The sequence below is a fragment of the Apus apus genome, chromosome 1, assembly GCF_020740795.1.
Source record: "Apus apus isolate bApuApu2 chromosome 1, bApuApu2.pri.cur, whole genome shotgun sequence".
In the NCBI taxonomy this organism is placed as follows: domain Eukaryota; kingdom Metazoa; phylum Chordata; class Aves; order Apodiformes; family Apodidae; genus Apus; species Apus apus.
Genome location: NC_067282.1, coordinates 70,936,817 through 70,957,379, shown reverse-complemented (window position 1 = coordinate 70,957,379; position 20,563 = coordinate 70,936,817). Strand labels below are relative to the sequence as shown.

At 47.1% G+C, this 20,563-nt stretch overlaps 1 protein-coding gene across 1 annotated transcript; it reads left to right on the top strand.

Moving 5' to 3' along the window:
- The first annotated feature begins 1,931 nt into the window (after positions 1-1,931).
- Positions 1,932-19,147, top strand: LRRC58 (leucine rich repeat containing 58). Its single transcript, XM_051611863.1, has 4 exons — positions 1,932-2,480; positions 12,110-12,238; positions 13,200-13,477; positions 14,893-19,147. Exons 1-4 carry the CDS (start codon positions 1,975-1,977, stop codon positions 15,099-15,101), a joined length of 1,122 nt encoding a protein of 373 aa, XP_051467823.1. The 5' UTR covers positions 1,932-1,974; the 3' UTR covers positions 15,102-19,147.
- The last annotated feature ends 1,416 nt before the right edge of the window (positions 19,148-20,563 follow it).

Here is a 20,563-nt window from a genome sequence, read left to right as displayed (position 1 = left end):
GTTAAGTGGTTGTTCAAGGCTCTGAACTGCATTTGTAAGGTATTTCTTTAATTCTGAATTTGGGAGCAAACCAATCTATCGTAAGATTCAGTTCTGGAAATAAATGAACAAGTTCACAGGAAAGCCCAGGCTTAAAGCAGTGCAGGAGATGAGCACAATTCAGATGACCTTACACTTGCGCTCACATAAAACCACCCACAAACTATCATAATTCAGCTGAAAGCACAATCTTTATGGAGTGGGCAAAATTATATTGAAAAGAAACAACTCTACTAGAGCAGTGTCTGCTCTTACACAGCTGTCTCCTGGTTCACATCAGGGATTGCATCTGTGAACCCATACAGACTTACAAAACAAATGGAACCAGCCCAGTGTAAGATGAGTTGTTCATTCCCACCCACTACAACACACCCTTTCTTGAAGGCCAGGCACAGCCCTGACAACTCCCTACTCTTGAGAACAGGAGCTGCCACTTCAAAATACTTGTGGTAAAATCCAGAGTTCATAGAAGCACCAACGGATGAACAAGTGGACCATGGGTTTCATCCACAGTATTCTGGACACCTTCAAATTCAGCATCATTACTGCTTCACACATTGGTTTTAAAAGTCTTGGCTGGTACAAGCCAACCTTGCTTTGTTTGCATTTCTTCCATGCTAAGCGACTTTTGTCTATATGAAGTATTTTAAGAGAGATTGCTGCTCCCTTCTTTTTGATTCCTCTGCATCACAAGGAAGCAAGTCCTTTTGCTTAGGCCTGGACTTTGTCAGGGCAAAAGTTCCCTTGGGCTGTGAATCTTCTTATTGTCATCACACACTGCTGCTGGCTTTTTCCAGTGGGTGATTACTGATTACACCGCTGTTAACCTGTGTCCAAAGGGCGACGGATCGACAACACGAATCTTGAGTTGCCTGTTCATGTCTGGTACAACCAGGGTCAGCGCTGCATCAATATGTAACCAGCATCAGGCCTCTTTACCCGAGGGACTTAGGCCAGTGCCCTAGCTCAAGATTAAAGGTGTCTTTTCGCATCTGGCCAGGCAGATACACCGTGGCCCTTCTAGGGAGGCCGCTCTGCTCTGGCGCCCCAGCAGGAGCAGATCTGCAGGGAGCAAAGCAGGCAGCCCCTGCACCCATCCCCAGCTGCTGGCAAGGCCGGGGATGCCAGGGGCCAGGCCCCGCCACCAGCAGCCGCCCCTCGGGGCACGGCTGGGACAGAATGCCTGTCCTTCGGGGCCTGAGGCGGGCCGAAAGGGCAGGAGGAAGGGCTGGGGTTTTTTTAACTCTTTTTTCCGTCAGAGGGGCTCAGGGCTTTTAAGCATCGCCCGACTCCGCTCAGCCCGCTGCGAAAGCCTCGGGAGGGCGCAGGTGCCATCCCCAGGCCCCCGCCGTCCCGCAGCGCTCCCCCAGCAGCCCGGCTGCCCGGGACGGGCTGTAACGGCGCCTGGGGGGCGAGTAACGGTCCCGCACCTGCACCAACGCTGCCCGCCGCCCCGCAGCCGCCGCCTCCCGCAGCTGCTGCCCCCGCAGCCGCCTCCCACAACCGCCGCCCCCGCAGCCACCGCCTCCCCGCAGCCGCCTCCCGCAGCTGCTGCCCCCGCAGCCGCCGCCCCCACAGCCACCGCCTCCCGCAGCTGCTGCCCCGCAGCCGCCTCCCCGCAGCGGCCACCCCCGCTGCGCCGCCCCCGCACCTCCCTCGCATGCTCGTTCCGGGGCCTCGCCCGGGCTCGCCCTCTCCCCAGCGCCAGCCCCCCGGGTGCCCCGCAACCTGCATACCTGCATGCTGGCCCCGCCGCCGCCGCCGCCGCCGCGGGGGTGGTTCGAGGGGCGGCGCACCCGGGATCGAGCATGTGGCCTTGAGGCTGCGGGGTCTGGCGGGGCTATTCAGGTTCCGGGGCGGCGCGGGGCGGGGCGGGGCGCGGCGGGAGCCCCCGGGGTGAGGGCGGCGCGGGGCGCGGCGGTCGGGGCGAGCGGGATGGCGGCGGCGGGCGGCGGCGCGGCCCCGGAGCCGTCGTGGCCGGGCTCGGCGGCGGCGGCGGAGGGCTCGGAGGAGGCGGCGGCGGCGGCCGAGGCGGAGCTGGCGGCGGAGCTGGCGGCGCGGCGCAGCGCGGAGGCGCGGCGGCTGGTGCTGTCGCCGCGGCGACTGTCGGGCCCGCTGCCCGCCGGGCTGTCGCAGTGGTTCCCGGCGCTGGAGGTGCTGGACGTGAGCGGAACGGGGCTGGCGGAGCTGGGCGCGGAGCTGCTGGCCCTGCCGCGCCTCCACACGCTCCTGGCCAAGAACAACCGGCTGGGCGGGCCCGGCTCGCTGCCCAAAGGGCTGGGGCAGGCCCCGCTCGGCCGCTCCCTCCGCGTCCTCAACCTCAGCGGGAACCGCTTCGCCGAGGTGCCGCCCGACCTGCTGGGGCTCCGGGGGCTGCAGAGCCTCAGCCTCGGCGGCAACCGCCTGCACGGCATCCCGCCCGACATCCAGGAGCTCCGCAGGTGAGGGCAGGGCCCCGGGCGGGACGGGCCTCGCTTTCCCCGGGGCTGGGGGCGAGGAGGGCCCCGGCGGCTGCCAGGCAAACCCGACCTGACTTTCTGGCTGCCGACAGGGGTTTGTTGTTGCCAGCAGCGCGCCTCGTGCCTGGGTCCCGCTTGGGGAGTGAGCCTTGTCCGGCCTCCGATGCCTTGAAAGCACCGCTGCTGCTAAGGTGCCTGTTCCCCTTTGTCAGGTTGGGTTAGGGGCGCGCAGAGCAGAGAGCAGGGCCCTCTGCGCTCGCCGAACGGGCGTCTCCTTCGGGATTTCCCAGCCCTCCTGGCCTGGGGGCCAGGGAGACTGGCCTGGTGACAGTGTGGCTGGTGTGAGTGTTGACGTGCAAAAAGGTGCTCCGTGGCTTTGCTTGAAGGTGGGTCTGGAAGGGAGAGCAGAACAAGCCCTCCGCTCTCATGCGGCTCACAGCTGCAGAGTGGGCTGCTTAGGAAAATGAAAGGTCTGGTTGTGGCCTAGGGGAACAATTGGGCCTTTCTGCTGATACAGCTCTGGTCTTACCAGAGTGCTTACTGGCATGGATGAGTTTTTGTTGTATTTCTCTCCACCCATCCGGCTCATGTAGGTCTGACGGATCAGCTGATGGATCTTCTGAAGTGTGAGAGCTGTAGGCTGTGCTTGAGTACAGTGGTACATCTGGCTGTGGATCAGACCACTGCAGGCCAATGGCATAGAAATCTATGGCTGAATCACAGCACTTAGGAACATTGGTGGAGCAGGAATAATACTTGGGTAGGACTGGGTATTGACTCCCCACATTGACCTGGAGTAGGTTCGTGAAGCCTGCCATCGTCCTGGGCACTCCGGGGGCTGTGTTCTGACTCAGGTGTTTCAGATGGGCACCTTGATGTGTTCTGCTGGTTTCTCAAGCCTCAGACTATTCCCACTGTGGCTCTGTGCTAAGCCTTTGGGTCTGAACTTTCCTCATTCCAGCTCTTTGCCAAGGGTCGGGCCAGAGGCAGCCTCTCATATGCAAATTCCTGACATCTTGACCCTAAATTGCTGGATCTGCCCCAGTGGCTCAGCAGAGCTGCATCCAGTGGAAGCACAGGATGTTGTATGTGGGGTACTGTCTCTCGTGGTCTTAGGTTGAAGGTACCAGAACTGCTTGAGTGCTGGTGGGAAGTGGTTTTGTCTGCTGCAATAAAATACACTTGAGTATTAATGCCCAGGTGGAACAGCGTGCACCTGTTGAGGATCTGTAGCAGTGCTGCATTAAGCTAAGTTTGAGAGATATTATGTGGCATTTGGAGTCCTAGAGAATATCCATGCCCTTCTCAGCAGAGATGGGCTGCATTCTGGGTTAGGCCTGTCATGAGGAGGAGGAACCTCAGTGTTCTCTCTGTTCAGGAGCAGTTGATTCAGGGATAACAAAGGAAATGAGAATGGAGGCACTAACTTCCTGGGAGAGGAGGCCAATGGAGGAGGGCTGTTGTGCATGGGAGATGATCCACTTAGCTTCCACAGTGTGCCTTGCAGCATCCGGGATGTGGTTGGGATCTGATCTTTGCGCCCACCTCTGAGGCAGAGCCTCCCTGCTGCTGCTTACTTACTCTCATCTGTGGTTGTGTTTTCTGTCTCTCTCCTGTTTTTCCCCAAGAAAACAAACTTCAGCTCCGCTTTTTGTTGTGCTGCTGACCCTGGGAAGGTACCAGGCTGCACAGCATTGCCCGTGGTGCCCCAATGGGCTGTGTGCTGTGCTCCATGCTGCACCGCTGTCTTAACTGCTGCTGCATGGTTACTCTGCCTTGTTCCTCTGGCCTGCTCTGAAGCAGGGCTCCTGTTTGTCCTGCCCTACAGCTTTTCTTGGGCTGGTCGTGCTTGAACCCCAGCATTGCAATTCTGAGAGGGCAAATGCGGACAAGGCTACTTTACTGTCTGTTTATCGTTACAAAGCGATGTGTCAGGTATAGAAACTGAACTACACCCACCTTGTGTTTGCTGCCCCCATAATCACTGCTAACTCATTGACCTGTTAACATGTCGCCATAATATAATTGAACTTTAGCTCAAGGTAGCGAATTTGTTCTCCGCAAGGAGCGTCACCTTCTTTACCACCATGCCAGCAGTGACCCTTCTGCATCTAGGACTGCTGAAGTTACAAAAGGGAGCTGCACGCTTGCTTGCCAGAGCTGGGAGAAAACAATACTTCAAAATCTAACATTCCTCCAGAAGGAATCCTGAATCTACTCCTTGGGACCCAGATTACCTGTGACCTGATACCTTTGCCAAAAAAGACACTAAATATGTGTCCTGGAGAGAAGCTGCTGCCAGACCCTCCTCCCACCTGCCAACAAGAGAGGTGTCTATGATGTGAGCATTCATGGTGTTGAAGTGGGTAAAACAAGCCTGAGTGAGAACAAAGCAGAGCCAGTGTTTGTGGCAGGGCAACATGGAGACATCTATTCATTTCTGAGCACTGGACTGGGAGGTGGGACCTGGTGTAGGTGTTGGGGCTTCTGGTAGTCTCACAGCTGAAGCTGCAAGTGTCCGTCATGCTGTCGATGGCAAGCCAAGACTCTGAGGTTTTTTCCATGTGCAACTTCCCACAAAAGAAATTTTTCTAATTTCTCGTGGTCTCTGTGACCACAGAGGAATGCAGGCAGCACTTTGACCAGACACGTTCCTCTTACTGGTACTAGAGTTCCTGAGGCCAGCAGTTTTCTTCTTCCCGTGACCCTGGCAGCTTCCCATTTGCTCCAGTCACTGATCACAGAGCTGAGCAGAATTGTGGAATAGAAGAAATACTTCTTATGTTTCCAGGGAATGTCTGAGCTCTGATTTTTTTTATTTTTGTTTATTAAATTCATTCCTAGCTAAGCATCACACCTTTCCTCTGCACCCCATTCTGTTTCCTGTTGCAGGTTTTGAAGGATTAGCATGTCACTTTTAGTGAAGGCCAGGAATACAGCAGGTAAGGAATCTAGATGGTGAAGGTGGAAGAACAGAAAGCTGATGGGTTTGGTCTGCTGAAAGAGGAAGGACACGCCACCAACTACAAATGCCAAGGCCCTGGAATGAGAGATGTGTGCCATGTGTTGTTATTCTCATGAAGAAAAATCCACAACTTTGCAGCAAGTTGAGGTCAGGCATTTTGTGCTAAAGCTTTCCCCTATCGTGTTGCTAGTGATTTGGCAAGTTAATGACCAGTGGTAAGAACCACAGCCAGCCCTACTGCTGTCTTGTCTTATTCCTCCCCGCTTTGGCTGTCTGCCCTGTCCAGAAATATTTGTGTGCAGTGCAAGATCCTGCACAGAAAATGGGTGCCTGTCACCTGATTATCAGTTACTTCCTATGCTGTTGCAGAAGGACCATGTATAGATGGGCCGATGCTTGAAGCTTCCTGCACATGGCTTCAAAAGTGGATGATCATGCTTGCTGTGGTTATAGCAGCAGAGTGATGCTGATTCTAGCATGCCAGCACCAAGGATGAATAGTCTTTTCTTCAGGTTTGCCATTAGAAAAACGTAGTGCTCTTTCCCTCCTCCTTGCACCATAAGTGTCTATGGTGACCTGCAACAGCCTCTTTTGTTTCTGAGAAAGGTAAGTGTGAGCACTGCTAAGGGCTTTTTTAAATCGTGTTGAGGCTGTGCCAAGTCCTTCTGTAAGCCCACCACCCCCACTTACTGCCAGCTAGCAGTGTCAGTACAGTGAAAGACCTGAATTGTAGCATTGGCTGTTGCTGTGAACAGCCCTCTTTGCATTGCTTCCCTGTTTGTTGACAGATAAAAGACAAGCGTAGCATAGGTAGACATAAATGTCATCTTTTCTGCAGTTCTCCCTCCAACAATGACCATTTTCACTGTTTCACACACACTCAGTGTGTTTTCAGTGTGAGGTGTCCTGGTCAGACACTTTCAGACTCAATTCACAGCCCTCAGCAGCTCCTGAACTGTGATCTGTGTAAGACACCCCACCATTGTGTTGATTGTTTATATACTTGCTCTGTTGATCCAGCTGGGGATGTCCTAAGGGACATCATGTACTATAGCTGGTGAGCTAGAAATGCAGTCATCTCCTTGTGACTGGTTTGGACGAAATTTGTTTGCAAGTCTGGTAAAATACAACTCTGATCTTCCCTGTCCAGCTATGGCATTTGGTTTAAGAGTGTGTGGATTGCTCTCATCAGTGTGCACACTTGGGGAAGTGTCTTGCAAGTGTCCTGTAAGGGGGAGAATTCTCAAGAGCATCAAGATACGCAGCTGATAACCTTGAATCTCTTGATGTGGATTTTGAGTTTGGTCTAACTCTTCTTGTTAATATTCTTGTGCTCAGTAGACAACCAGGAGCAGGCAGAAAGAGCCTGGAAAAGATGCAGGCTCTTTCTAGGCGTCTGCCATGCATGCTCCTCTCTTGCTTGGATTCCTCTAGTAAAGCCCAGTTTTGTGCAAAGGCTGGGATCAAAGGCCTCAGATGCCTAACTGGATTCATCTGAGTTTTGTGTAAAGACTTAGACGCAATGGAAACCAGAGTATTTGCTTTTATTCGTGGGTAGTATTAAGCATGTTAGACAAGCATATACTTAAGAACGGCTGTTACAGTGTGGGAAAAACAGCAAGTGTAGCTTTGATAAAGAGACTGCATTAAGAAATCTGTTTGCTGCCTCCCTTTTTCTTCCCCTCTTCAAACGTTTTGCAAATAGTTTTCAGACAACTGTTTGATCTTAAATTTGCCTGTCAGCAAAGGCTATGCAGTTCTCTCAGGAATTAGCAAATCGTAGAACAGGGCTAACAGGAGTGTATTGTGGGCTGCTTTTAAATTCCTCCCTTCCATGAGCCTCAGAACTGCCCTAGAAATTTCTTGCTAAAAGTCTATCTTAAAAAGACCTGGAGCTATTTCAGACTCCATTGTTTCTTTTTAGATTACCTATTTAGATGCATCTGTTTGATGTCAGCTGTTATATTTTATCTGAAGAAGCATCTGTGGGGAAACAGGGTGGATTGAAAATTTTAGTATCTTCTGTGCCAGAAGACATTCACTCCTTGAAACATGACCATGAAAGTGTCATGGTAACTGACATGGTATCAAAATATCTCTAATGTTCAGGATGGGCTCGTCTTATTTACTAAGTGTTTTGGGGCTTTTTTTGATTTGTTTTCTATGATATAGTGACCTGGAAACCTCAAAGACATACTCAAGCAAGAATGTACAGTCTCTTGGCAGGTTAAACTTGGCTGCCACGACCTGAATTGAATCATAGTTGTTTGAGCATTTCCCCACTCCCTTTCTATATGTAAAAGGATTTTCACTGCCACCCTGCAGCCTGCTGGTGGGAGATCCCCAGCTAGAGAGAAGTGACATGCAACAGGCCCTACTGCTACTGAGCAGCAATTAGTACTGGTGGTGCTGAGCAAGGGGGCTGCTGGATATGAGGCTGAAAGGGACTCTGGCCTTTTATTAGTGTATTTGTAAACATTGCTAAAAGGCAGGAGAGAAAGTGTCAGCCCCCATTAGTTACTATGTCAAATGGGTTATGTTTTTTTCAGTTTTCATTGAGGTGAATTTTGTTACTGTTTGTTCCTCTCTTGAAACTCATGCACCCAGAGCCCGTATGGCAGGTTGGAGGTAGATCATGTATTCTAGCTTCACAAATAGGAACTGAGATTGTTTGTTTGAGGCTGGTTGCCCTCTGGCTTTTCGAAGTTTCTGGACTGACTTTTGAAAGTACATAAAAATTCCAGTTCTCCCTCTGTGTACACAGCGATGCATGAGACCTTAGCTGGCTGGTCCAAATGACTACACAGATTAATGATTGTCAGAAAAAACTGTGTTGGTGTGAAAGGTTAGTTAGAAGTATTCGCCAAGCTCAGTCCTGTCTCTGCTTTGGTCCTTCGGTGAAAAGCTGTGGGAAGAGTTGTGGATTGCTTTGTTAGAGGAGCTGTTTTGTGAGGAGGGCAGAGCTCAGCAGTGCTCTTGCCTGTTTTATTGAGCAGCAAACTGTCTCTCAAGTAGGACAGCTCAAAGGCCAGCATTGCCTTGGCCTTCAGTTACAGGCTTAGTATGGCACGAAAATTAGGCCAGGCGCAGATGAGCAAGAAGCAAACCCAGTGGTGTGGTCAGTGCTCACTACAAAAGGGTTGTGTCTCTAGGAAATCGTTGCCTGTGTCATGATTAGTTTTGCTCAAACAATTCTTGATGTTTTAATTTGATGCAGAAATGGCTGTTATTAATTCTTCCGTCTCAGCCAAGAGTAGACTAGATCTTTCTTTCTAGCAAATTGTATTTGGGGTATGGGAGTTAGGGATTTCTTTTGCCTACTGAGCAATGTTTCAGTGGAAGCTGTAATAATTTCTTTGCTGACTTAAAGTAAGTTTATTTATAATTTCAAAATCTCCTCCTTGTGTTTTTTTTAATGAATTTATCATCTGATTAATATCTTAAGAAGATATTGGAGATTCTGAATTTGCTGTGCTAGACTGGACCCAGGTGAGTTCTTAGTCTACTGACTTCTAAATGGTGATAGACTAAAAATAGAACAATTTTTAAAAATCCTTTGTTGCCAGTGAAGGAGTTAACTTACTTGTTTATTTTTAAAACATTTTTTACTATACATTTTGCTCCACTCTTCCCCTTCCCTGGTAGCATGAATTTTTATGCAATGTAGCTTTATGGGCATTATTTTCTTTGAACACAGAGGATGAAGAGTTAATTATTCACTTTTCCTAGGAAGCAGAGACTTGTACACATCTAAACCTTGTTTAAACATTGAAGTCCTCGTTGCTACAATTCCCTTGCCCAACAGTTTTCTCTGTGTGCACCAGCAGTGGCATGGAGTTAAAATATGCCTAGGAATTGTATGGTCAGCAGTTAAGTCCCTAATGAGAGCCAAGCAGCCTAAATCCACCTTGGGAAGGAAACAATGGAGGTTGGAGGTGGAATTTTGTTTAAAACTCTGGGCTTTGTCAGGGGATCAAAATTTAATTAAAAAAATATCTCCCCTTGATGTGGTCTCTGCACAGCAACCTTCCTCCTACCCCCACTCCTCACCTACAGGTTATCTGTGTAGAAGAGAGGCTACTTGTGAGCAGTAGGGTTTTGGTGGTGGTTTATTTTTTTTCCTTTGTACTTCCTTGTGTGTGCAGAATAACATCCAAATGTGCTGTCCCACTTGATGTCTCAGTTGAAGCAAGTAGAGTTACTTCCTTTCATACAGTCAAATCAGTTTAAGGCTAAATTTTGTGCCCCCTTTGTCCAGTTTCAGTTATTTAGCTTGTCTCTTACGTGCTCCAAAAAGGTCGGTGAATCCAGGGGAAGTTAAGCTCTGTGAGCATCTTCTGGTGTGTTGCAGAGGTCTCTTCTGTTCTTCTCTGTTGGGCAGGTGGACCTTTGTGCTGTGTTAGTAGTCTCTGTAGCTCAAAGCAGTGCTGTCATTGGATCTTTGGTGTTCAAGTGTCTTGCAAGAACTGAATAAAATAGTCCCTCTACTGTTTTTCTGCTCCATCCCAGGGGAAGCCTCAGGAAGGAGCTTCTCTGGCGTTTCACACATGCTGTGGCACAGTTGCAGGGTTCAGACCTTCTCTGGGTTGACCACTGTGTCCCTTGGGTGGTTTGGGTGTGTGTGTTTCTTTGCCAGTTGTATCTGTAAACTTTCTTGGTTGCTACGGTAAGATGGAGATGTCTCCTATTCCAAGGAGATGATAAACTGTTCTTAAAGAAAGGCTGATGGAGCCTGGAGGACTTCTCTTTTCCCTGACCTGCAGGAATGCTTGGTGGAATAGAAGGGGCCAATGTACACTGTAGTTAGGCAGCTAACCTGAGTGTCTACTAGAGATCTTGAACCAGCACCTACAGATGGGACCGTGGGATCCACCTGTTTCAGGCATGGGAAAAGGTGCTGTCTGAACTGTGATTAACAAGGGTGTCTCTTCCCAGCCAGAAGTACCCAAACCGAACCTGCCTTTGCTCCTCTTCCAGAAAACATCTGAAAGCAGGGAGGAAAACTATTTGACTTTGTGAAATGGGGACTTGAAGCAATTACGTTAGAGCAGCGCTTTGCCAGTTTTTCTTCCTAGAAGGGCAGAGTTGCACAACAAATAGTGTGCGTCTATTAGTGTGCCTAGTGTTAGAAGGCATCTGGTGCCTCTGATTGTTTCTGTCTCCCATCTGCTGAGTTTTCACAGGATGTCCAGTGATTCTTTATTTATTTTTTAAATTATTTTTTAATTTTTAATATATACATTTTTTTTTAGGTTCAGGCTGCAGTTAAGCCCTGCTAATGCTCTTGGCAGCTTTGGGCTCCCTGACTTGGGGGGGGGGGGGGGGGGGGGGGGGGGGGCGGTGAGTTGAGTGAGCGGCCATGGGGCTGGTTCTTTGTTGTCTTGTTGGGCCCAAACCACGACATTAATGGCGAGCCAGGCAGGATTGTGGGTGCGTGGCCCATCTGGGTCGCCGATAATGTTGTGGTTCTTTATCTCTTTCTCCTGGCCTCCCCACCCCTGCATACACACATACACATGAGAAAGACAAAGCTCCTGGTATTGAGACAAAGGACAAGGAGGGTTCTTCACCAATTAAGGTCCTGGGCAAAACAGACTCAACCTGGGGAAAAATAATAATTTGGTTTAACACTAATCAATCACACACAGGACACAGACAACACACAGAGCACGGCTTGCATATGTTACCCCACCCCTCCCTTCCTCCCGAGCCCAAATCACTTTGTTCCCGGTTTCTCTCCCTCCTTCCCCCCAGCGGCACAGGGGGACAGGGGATGTGGTTTAGAGTCAGTTCACAGGCTGGTGGTTCTTGCTGCTCCTTCCTCCTCAGGAAGAAGGATTCCTTACAGTCCTTCCCTGCTTCCCCATGGGGTCCCTCCCATGGGAGAGAGCCCTCCATGAACCTCTCCTTCATGAGTCCTTCCCACGAGGTCCAGAGCTGCTCCAGCCTGGGCTTCCCACAGAGCCACGGGCTCCTTCAGGAACAAACTCCCCTGGCCCCAAGGTCTTCCAAAGCTGCGCAATCAGAGTCCACAGGCAGCAAATCCTCTGGCCACAAAATCCAAGTCCAGTGGCCAAGTTCACCACTCCTGGCACCTTCAGGGAATGTTCCACCACGTTCCTCCATGAGTGCAGGGGGACAGCTGCCATCTCGCATGGGTTGCAGGGAAACTTCTGCTTGGGCACCTTCTTCCCCTTCTTCCTCACCAACCACCAGCGCAGCTCTGCCTCTTCTCTGCTCAGGTGTTGATTCTTTCCAATGTTAATCGCAGAGGTGCATCTGTTGTCCCTCTAATGTCTCCTTGGCTGGGTTTGGAGCAGGGGGAACTTCGCAGCTTCTTACTGGAGCCATTCCTGTGGCCCCTCCCCTGCTACCAAAAAACCCACCAAACCAGAACACTACCTACAGATGTAATGGTGACTGCAGGAGGCTGGAGGTAAATCTCAACATTATTTGTTGTGAAACAGCAGCTCTGTTGTAATTTTGGTGTGCAACTCACCTTTTTTTTTTTCTTTCCTCTCAGCAAATTATCTCATACGTGGTTGTCTGTAAGTTTTAAGAAATGCAGGAGATGAGAAGACGTAGTGTTAAATGAAACTGGAGATGACCTTATTGAAATAATGCAGTTTTCTCCTTTCTTTTCCAGTTTAGAGTTTCTGTACCTTGGAGGGAATTTCATTACTTCAATTCCACCTGAATTAGCAAACCTGCCTTCTCTAAGCTATCTAGTTCTGTGTGACAACAAGATCCAGAGCATTCCACCTCAGCTGGCACAGTGAGTATTTACTGTCCTCAGCCACCAGTTGTAATTAACTCTTTGAACTTCTGCATGTGAGGATAAAAGCAGCTGGGAGGACCTATTTGTCTATCAGTTTGTTAGTGTGACTAGACTTGAACAACAAGATCCTTAATGTGATGCACTGCAGGCAGACCATGAATATATCATACAGAAGTTTCAATCAAAGTGTTATGGAAAAAATATGTCACCAAAATCAATTGGATGGGAGCATGGAGTTTCCTGGGTTGGAATTTGCTGGTGCAGAGGGATTATTCTTGATGTGCAACATTTAGTGACTCAAGTTGTCTTGGAGCTCTTACTGGTTTGAGAGCACCCCTGGGCACTGTGCTGGAGCGTTGCTTTGTGCTTTCTGAGAGAGAAGAACACCTCCTCCAAAAAGCCAAGGAACTGCTTGCCACCTGTGCTGCTGCTAGCCTGACCTCACCTTGTTTATGGTTTTGAGATTTAGTGTTATCACAGTGCAAGGTGATGCAGCCGCAAGCAATGAAAACATGGGGCTTTCCAGGGTTGGCTGCCTACCAGCAGTCATCTTTAATGCATGAGTGAAAGCAGGTGACTTAGTACTGCATGGAACCCTTCTTGATGCGTGCACTGGGTACAAGGAAAGACTCTCTCCCTCAAAAGCGCCTGGTTTGTGTGCTTTTGTTCTGTACCTGCCTTTTTGTGGGGGCATGCGGGGGGAACACTGAGAGAGACAGCAGCATGTTTAGGACTATGTTTTTTTAACAGGCATTCCAGAGCTGGGCCAGGTTTTCCCAGGGTATTGTGTGTGCTGGAGTAACAAGAGCTCTTTTAGCATGAATTTGTGCTTTAAAAGGACAAAAAAGCTGAAGGAAAATGAGTTGGTGGGAAAGGGGAGAGTAATCAGGTCTGCGTAATGCAGTTGTGGAATGATTTTGCTTGCACATCTTGACTGATTTTCCATTTCCATTCTCAGGCTACATTCCCTGCGTTCCCTTAGCCTGCACAACAACCTGCTGACTTATCTTCCCCGAGAGATCCTTAACCTGGTTCACCTGGAAGAGCTGAGCTTGCGTGGGAACCCACTGGTGGTTCGGTTTGTCCGTGACCTGACCTACAATCCCCCGAGCCTTCAGGAACTGGCAGGACGCACAATTAAAACTCGCAGTGTTCCCTTCGCTCCCAGTGATCTCCCAGAGAATCTTGTCCGGTATCTGAGCTTGGCCAGCAACTGCCCCAACCCTAAATGCGGGGGTAAGTTCACCTTCACCGCTCTACTTCCTGCTTTTACCTGAGGGGATTCATTCCTCTCTGACATGCCATGACTTCAGTAGCTTAGGCAGGTTAGATATGGGTTGTTGCATCCAAATTGTAGCTGTCTTTTGTTTTTCCAGGTCTCCTGCAAACTTGTCTTTAAGGAACTTTGTTCACTTCAGAACAAGTTGTAGTGCTAGTTTATTGTATTTACTTAAGAATGTCAACGTTTCTGTCGGAGTCTCTGCAGCTTATTCCAGCACTCCGCTGTGCTTTTATGTTCTGAAGTTCCTGATCCATCTGCCCTGAAATAGCGCAGACTAAGTAGTGGACAGAACTTTTGCCAGCCCTCCTGCTGAACAGCAAGCTTCATATCTGGATGGATAAGAGGAGAGAGGCTGTGGTGCTCAATAACAACTTGGGTACCTCTTCCTTTGGACTACTAATGTGTAGTTCCTGGAAGGAGAGGACTGGAATGCTTTGCCTTAATTTGGCTTAATGCTTAATCTTTATCCAGAGTAAATGATATGCAGACAGCCTTTAGAAGATTAAGGGAAAATAATCGTTAATTAGTATCTACCCTGCAGTCATAATGCAGGCTGTTATCTTATCTCCTTACAGGACAATATCAAAGCATGCTCTGTAAGCGAAGACAGAAGGGCTGGAACTTATGCTGGAAGGGAAAGAAATGTTTCCATTTTTAGAGTTTTGCACGGCTTGGATAACACTAGATTGGTTTTGCTCTTTTCCACTTGTCCTTATGAACTAGCACATTACTGTAGTGTTGCTCTAGCACCGCAGAGGAAAAGCCTACTCCAGACCAGCTAGGACTTAAAACACCACTGGAAACTTCTGAAAATGTCAGTGTCTAAAATCACTTACTGTATTAGGAAGAGAACCTAATTGTGTGTTGCAGCAACACTGTTGCCATGGAAAGTAGCATCCAAACTCAGCATGGTGACTTCACTGAAGCAGAAGGAAAGTAAGAGCTATGAAGTTCTATTTGTGAACACATTTTTGCTAGCTGGTAGAAGAGGTTTTACAAGTTTGAAAATAGAGTGGATGAATTAATTTGACATTTAAGAAGTTTGCAAATTCCCAGCCTGGGATATCTCCCTAAATTTACAAATTCTTTGGAAGTAGCTGTCCTGTGTCTTTTTATGTAGATTATGCTGTCTGAATCACCCTATCAAATACAGGTTCACAGGGTTTTGTTTTTTAATAAGAAATCTGAAGTTTCCATAGGCATCCTGATCCCTCCTCTTCCTCCAGTATCCCTTGCCCTTCTATGACCAGCACTGTGTCAACTAAATCCTAATTTGAGGCATTTGCAGCAGATGCAAGAACCTCGCAGAGCTTACAGATTTCTCCGCACGGGGTCTCATATGTTGTTGCCGTCCCCTCTGCCCTTACAGGTGTCTACTTTGACAGCTGCGTCAGACAAATCAAGTTTGTTGACTTCTGTGGGAAGTACCGCATCCCGCTGATGCACTACTTGTGCTCCCCAGAGTGCTCCTCTCCCTGCAGCTCTGCCTCCCAGAGCTCCACTTCCCAGAGCGAGTCTGACTCCGAGGATGAAGCCAGCGTTGCTGCGCGCAGGATGGCGAAAGTCCTCCTGGGTTAACTGGGAACAAGAGGGGAAGACTGGAAGGAGTATGTGTTTGAAGAGCAGCAATGGAACAACGAAGCATGAGACTCTGGCCTGAAGGGCTCATGAGAAACTGTCCTGAAGTCCATGTAAGGGGCAGAACATCGTAGCAAGCCTAGACTTGCTTGGTGCAGTGCTACTTAGGAGAACTAGCTCAGTAGCATACTGCCTGTAGGGTGCCTGGGGTTGTTAGAAACCTCTGCTGTCCTGGAGACAGCCCCCCTCCCTCATCCAGGCTGGGGAGGGGGATTTGTTCTCACTGGCGGATTGAGAAGGGTTTTAATGTATGACACTTCACTGGGCTTCAGTCATCCTGCAGAGTAAAGGAGACTGTCCAGATCTTCTAACACTGTGGTAAATCAGAAACAGGCTAATGATGCCATGTGAGTATGTATGGACCCCAATATTTTATATAGCATTTTGATTCTTTGCTGTCTCCTTTGATTTTAGGAGTAGATTTTTCCAAACTCTGGTTGCTCTTCCTTTACCTAGAGGCATAGGGTGTCTGTGCTGTTACAGATGTTACAGCCATCTTAGAACTGAGCCACCTTTTCTCTCCCTTGTTGTATCAAGCTGCTTTTATTATTTCCTTCTAACTGTTGTCTTCCCCCTGTGTCTTCCCATTACACCTGGAGTGTTGCTGTCTTTATGGTGCCTTCAGAAAACAGGCAAGTTGTCCTGTTGAGTCTTGATATTACTTCAGCCTTGTGGCCATACATGCCTGTGCGAGGACCAGATGTGATGCCCTGCATCATGTTTTTGAGTCTTAGCTTATTGGAGCAAATCTGCTTTTATATCTGTGAGTTGCAGGAAAAGTCTTGATTGACATTTCTTCTTTCTAAACAACTGTGTCCCCCTGCTGCAGCCACTTCTGTGCTTTTTTACTCTGAGGTCACCTGCTTAAAGTAGGCAGCAGCTTACTGATTAGAAGTACTGAGAGAACTGCCATGGAGAAGGTTGGGTTGTTTTTTTCCTTATTCCTAATATGAGACTAAAAGCTGGTAGGGAGGCCAAGGCACATTGCCTGAGCATCTTGAACGAGGTGGTTTTGGAACCTCTTCCTTATTTATTTGTTTGCATTTGGTCTTGTTATATCATCTTTGGCAGTCTGTTGGATTGTTAACACATTCAGTTATCTTAAACCACGTTTAAAACAAAGTTGCAGAAAATAGCTCAGAATTTTAAAGCATCAAGAAATAGCTTATAAAAATTAATACTATGAATTGACAGGGATCTATAAATCTACTTTATGGGGCTGTTGTGTGTTTTGCTCATTGAGAGCCTCTCCTTTATTAATAATTTAATGGCAGACAGTCCTTTAGCTTCAGTTTCAGTTAGAGCAGATCCGGCTGTGCCTTTGGATGCATGAGCAGAGCAAATACATTGTGTTAAGAAGCTAAACAAACAGGAAAAAAAATTCTTAACTCATTTGAGTCCTAAGGGAGAGCTTGAAAACCTGTGTCCCTCTCGTGCATTCAGAAGACACGTGTACCTGTTTGAGTATCTTATGGCAGCTCTGTGTTAATGGTCGTCTTTAATTATATTTGACACTTTATCTATTAAAGCACTTTGATAATTCTAATCTTTAACTAGCTTTAGTGATTTTTTTATTTTTATTATTAGACTAAATTTTTCCTTGAATGTGACCTGAAGAACAAGGTCTGTGAAACTTTGTACGTTCCAGTCTGTGTCAGTGTGCAGGTTAAAGTTCTTGCGTTGCATTTCCTGGACAGCACTGTTCACTTCCCTGGTTTCCTTTGGAGAGAACTGGAATTAGAAAGAAATTACCTGGTTGTAAAATAGCACTTTGTCAGTTATTAATCATTTCAACTTAGCTTCCCACATGCACAGATCCACAACGAACTAAATTGCACATGCTCTGTGCCTTTCCAAGTAATTTTTTCAAAATATGTTTTGACATACAGACATTATAAGGTATATGTGCAAAGCAACTGGATGTCACTTTAGCAAATTCTGTGAGATTTGCTTGGGAAGGAGAGCCCAGAGATTTTGAGAGAAACCAACTGCAGGCTGTTCATTAAATTTGGATCAGCGAGTGCCTTGTGTTTTGTTCTTCGTCTCCTCTTTCAGATGCTTCTTCCTGTCCCAAGTGAACATTGTTGTGCCAGTGCTAAAGGGCAGAAAACTGCTTGCAGAGCCATGGTTTTAAACTGGCTGCTAGTGTAACAGTGATTTGAGGGATTTAGGGCTTGGCTCTTCTGCCAGTGAAAGTGAACCACGCAAGCTGAGATCTCAAGATCTTTTGAGCTCAGGGCCATAAGGTATCACCTTCCTTTCTTCTCTTCAGCAGCAGCTGTCTTGAAGTCATGCATTTTTTCACCTCACAAAATTAGACTTCTCCGCAGCTCCTGCTCACACAGTAGCACCTCTATGTGACAGGCTCAGACCAGTGGTGGCTGATTCTAATTTAGCTTCATTCTTAACTGCGTTTTCTTTCCTAATGGAACAGGCATCCTGTTTCTGCCCCAATTCTAATAGGGCTAATAGGTGAATCTTTTTTCACAGCTTCTTCACTGTAGCCAGGCCAAAACTTGACAGCTTATGCAGTTGCTATTTCTATGCATTTTTAGACTTCATAAAATGTCTCTTAAAAGTGTATATATATTCCCGAATAAAGCTACCAAGTTTTCTTTTTGCTGCTGGGATTTAAAGTGCAATTCAAGTAAGTAAGAATTTAAAACAATCAAGGACTTGTAAGAAAAACAAGTGGTTGGTTGGGGTTTTTTTTCCCCTTGGAAGTGAGTTTTAGAAGACTAGGGATGGAAGTTTGTACTGTAGTGCCTAACATACTGAGCCCCCAGGAGTCAGTTTTTTTAGCAATTGTTATTCCCTAGACTGGAAAAGATAATGAGAGAAAAAAAATAAACAAATAGGTAAGACACAACTTGAAAATACACTGATGAATGGAAGGGACTGGTTCCCTACCTTCTCAGAGGCCCTGAGAAGCAGACTGTTTTTGCCAGCATTATAGCTCTTTTTGTCAGTTTTAAATAGTGGATTATAGTTCCTACAGATGCTTCTCTGAGTGAAGTCATCAGTCAGTGTTTTGGTATCAATCCCCTTGTTGCTACCGCAGCCCAGCATGTCCGACTCTTGAAGCTGTTCTTAAGCTGAGCCACAAGTGCGTGAAGCAAAGTTGCTCCTTCCCTCTTCCCCACAGGGTCTGGGGCCCTGCCTGCATTCATCCTCTGCCCCACCATCTTTCTGCCAAGGGGAGCTGCTGGTGCCTTTCTGAATGCAGGTACTTGATGTGAACAGTGGGGTCATGTTAAAAAGAAGCAAAATATCAATGTGACTGGAAGCAACTTACACAGTTGCCAGTTCTCCTCTGTTTCTCTTTCTTTAAGAAGAGGTGAGACTTGAGGAAGTGAGTAATGAATATTTAAACATACTCTGAAGTGGCCAGATGCAGGGTTTTTTTATGGGCTTCTGTCCTGGTCATTTTAAGTCTTTGAAATCTTGCATTGAATTATAATGGGAGTCAGGGGGGGGAGGGGGAAGGGAAGGGAGAACCAGCTCCCTTTTGTTCCTTACTCTTGTTGGCAATAATGAATGGAAGGAATTTAATCCAATGAAAGTAATGAAACTTAATCCCTGCAATGTGTCTTTGTTATGCAGTTCCAAGAAGTATTTTAATGCATCTTATTCACACCATGCCCTCCCTCCCCAACTGAAGATACTTCAAATAGACTCCTTCAGAATGCACACTAATACAGCAGTAACTCTGTCTTGGAAACCTTTCTATTGATTATTTAATTTGCCTGCCTGACTAGAGGATTGATCTCTTAACTGACCTGAACATTAAATGTGGAAAGGGTTCCCATCCAGCCCTCTTGTTGAATTTTCATCATGAGCATTTGTTTTATGAAATCTTAAAGTGCCTTATGTTTTTAAAAGTGTATTTTGCTAGAAATATATGAATGTAGAATATCTCTAACAGTATTTCATTATGAGCTGTAAAACAAATTGCAAACACTAAACAAAAAAATGTTATTTCTACAGTTGTCTGTCCATTATTTACTGGTGTCTTGATTCTGGTGTTGCTGCAGGCAGAGCCCTTGCAGAACTGGAAACACTTTAAAATGGGGCTGCACGTGATTGGGGAACAGATGAGATTTGACCTGTGCTGTGTAAAACCAAGAGAAGGTGAGACTTGCAAAGGGACTACTAAAACTCTTGCCTTTTGGGGCCCACTTGTGATAGACTAGTGTGTGTTACAGGCCAGAGTCTGTTTTACTTCTGGTGTAGTGAAATTTGCTTCACAGTTTAAAGGTAGAAGTAGCTCCTGGGCAAGATAAATATGCAAACGAGCAGCAGGCAGTGTCATGGTGGAGTTTTCCAGCAAAATGAAACAACAGTTCTAAATTTCCGTCTTAGTACGCTAATCCTGAAACCTGTAAATGACTTTTTGAACATTAATTTTCTGATCATGTTAACTGGCAAATGTGTTCCCGTTTCTTGTGTAATCCCATGTTTTCTCCAACATTCTGAAGAGTTTTTGTGATCTGTTGCCAAAATGTTTCAGATCCTGCCGTGCAATTACCAGTTGTCAGTGCAGAAATGTGGTGTGTTGGAAAATGGGACAGTGGGAAACAAGAATTACTTTATATTAACTTCAGCAGGAACTGTTTCAGAGATGGTTTGATTTCATATGTAATGAAAAACATCTCAAATTATGCAGCAGCCCCATTTCAAATAACACAAAGTATCAAGGAATGCAGTGACCTTGTCTATAATAAGCAGGCTGAGAATATACTTGCCTCTTTTTGTTAACTAATTTAAATATACCCTTTTTTGTGCCTTCTCAATACTTCTTTTATATTTAGAAACAAAATCACAGAAGTGCTGGTTCAAAGGAAACTCCAGTGGTCTCTAGCCCAACCTCTTCATTTAAGGAGGGCTATTGCCAGCACTTGTTCAGGTCAGTGTGGGTTTGTCTAGCTGAGTCTTAGAAATCTCCAAGGATTAAGAGTTCACAGTCTCTCTGCCTCTAGTGCTATAATAATCTCCTAGTGCAGAAGTCTCTTCAAATGTCCAACATCTTCCTGACATTCACTGCCTGTCTTCTCATCTCAAGGAGCAAATCTTGGCCCTCAAACTTTGCTTTCTACTCTTAGCACAAATGCAGTTAGAAGAGTGTAAATGAAACATGAGTTGTTTAGATGCCTAAAGCAGATGCTCAGAGTGTCAGTGGTATTTTAAGCTCCTGCAGAATTGTACAGATCTAAAAGGAAGCATTATGTCCATGCTTTGAAAGTGCTCTTCATAAAGTAGAGGTATGGTTTCCTACTCAAATGAGCTGCCTTAGATGATCAAGACAGCTAGAGCTGAATGTATGTGCCTTTTCCTCTGCACCAAGGTTGTGAGTTGCAGTTGCCAGCCATTTAACTGGAAGTAAGTTAGTGCTGGTGCTGCAC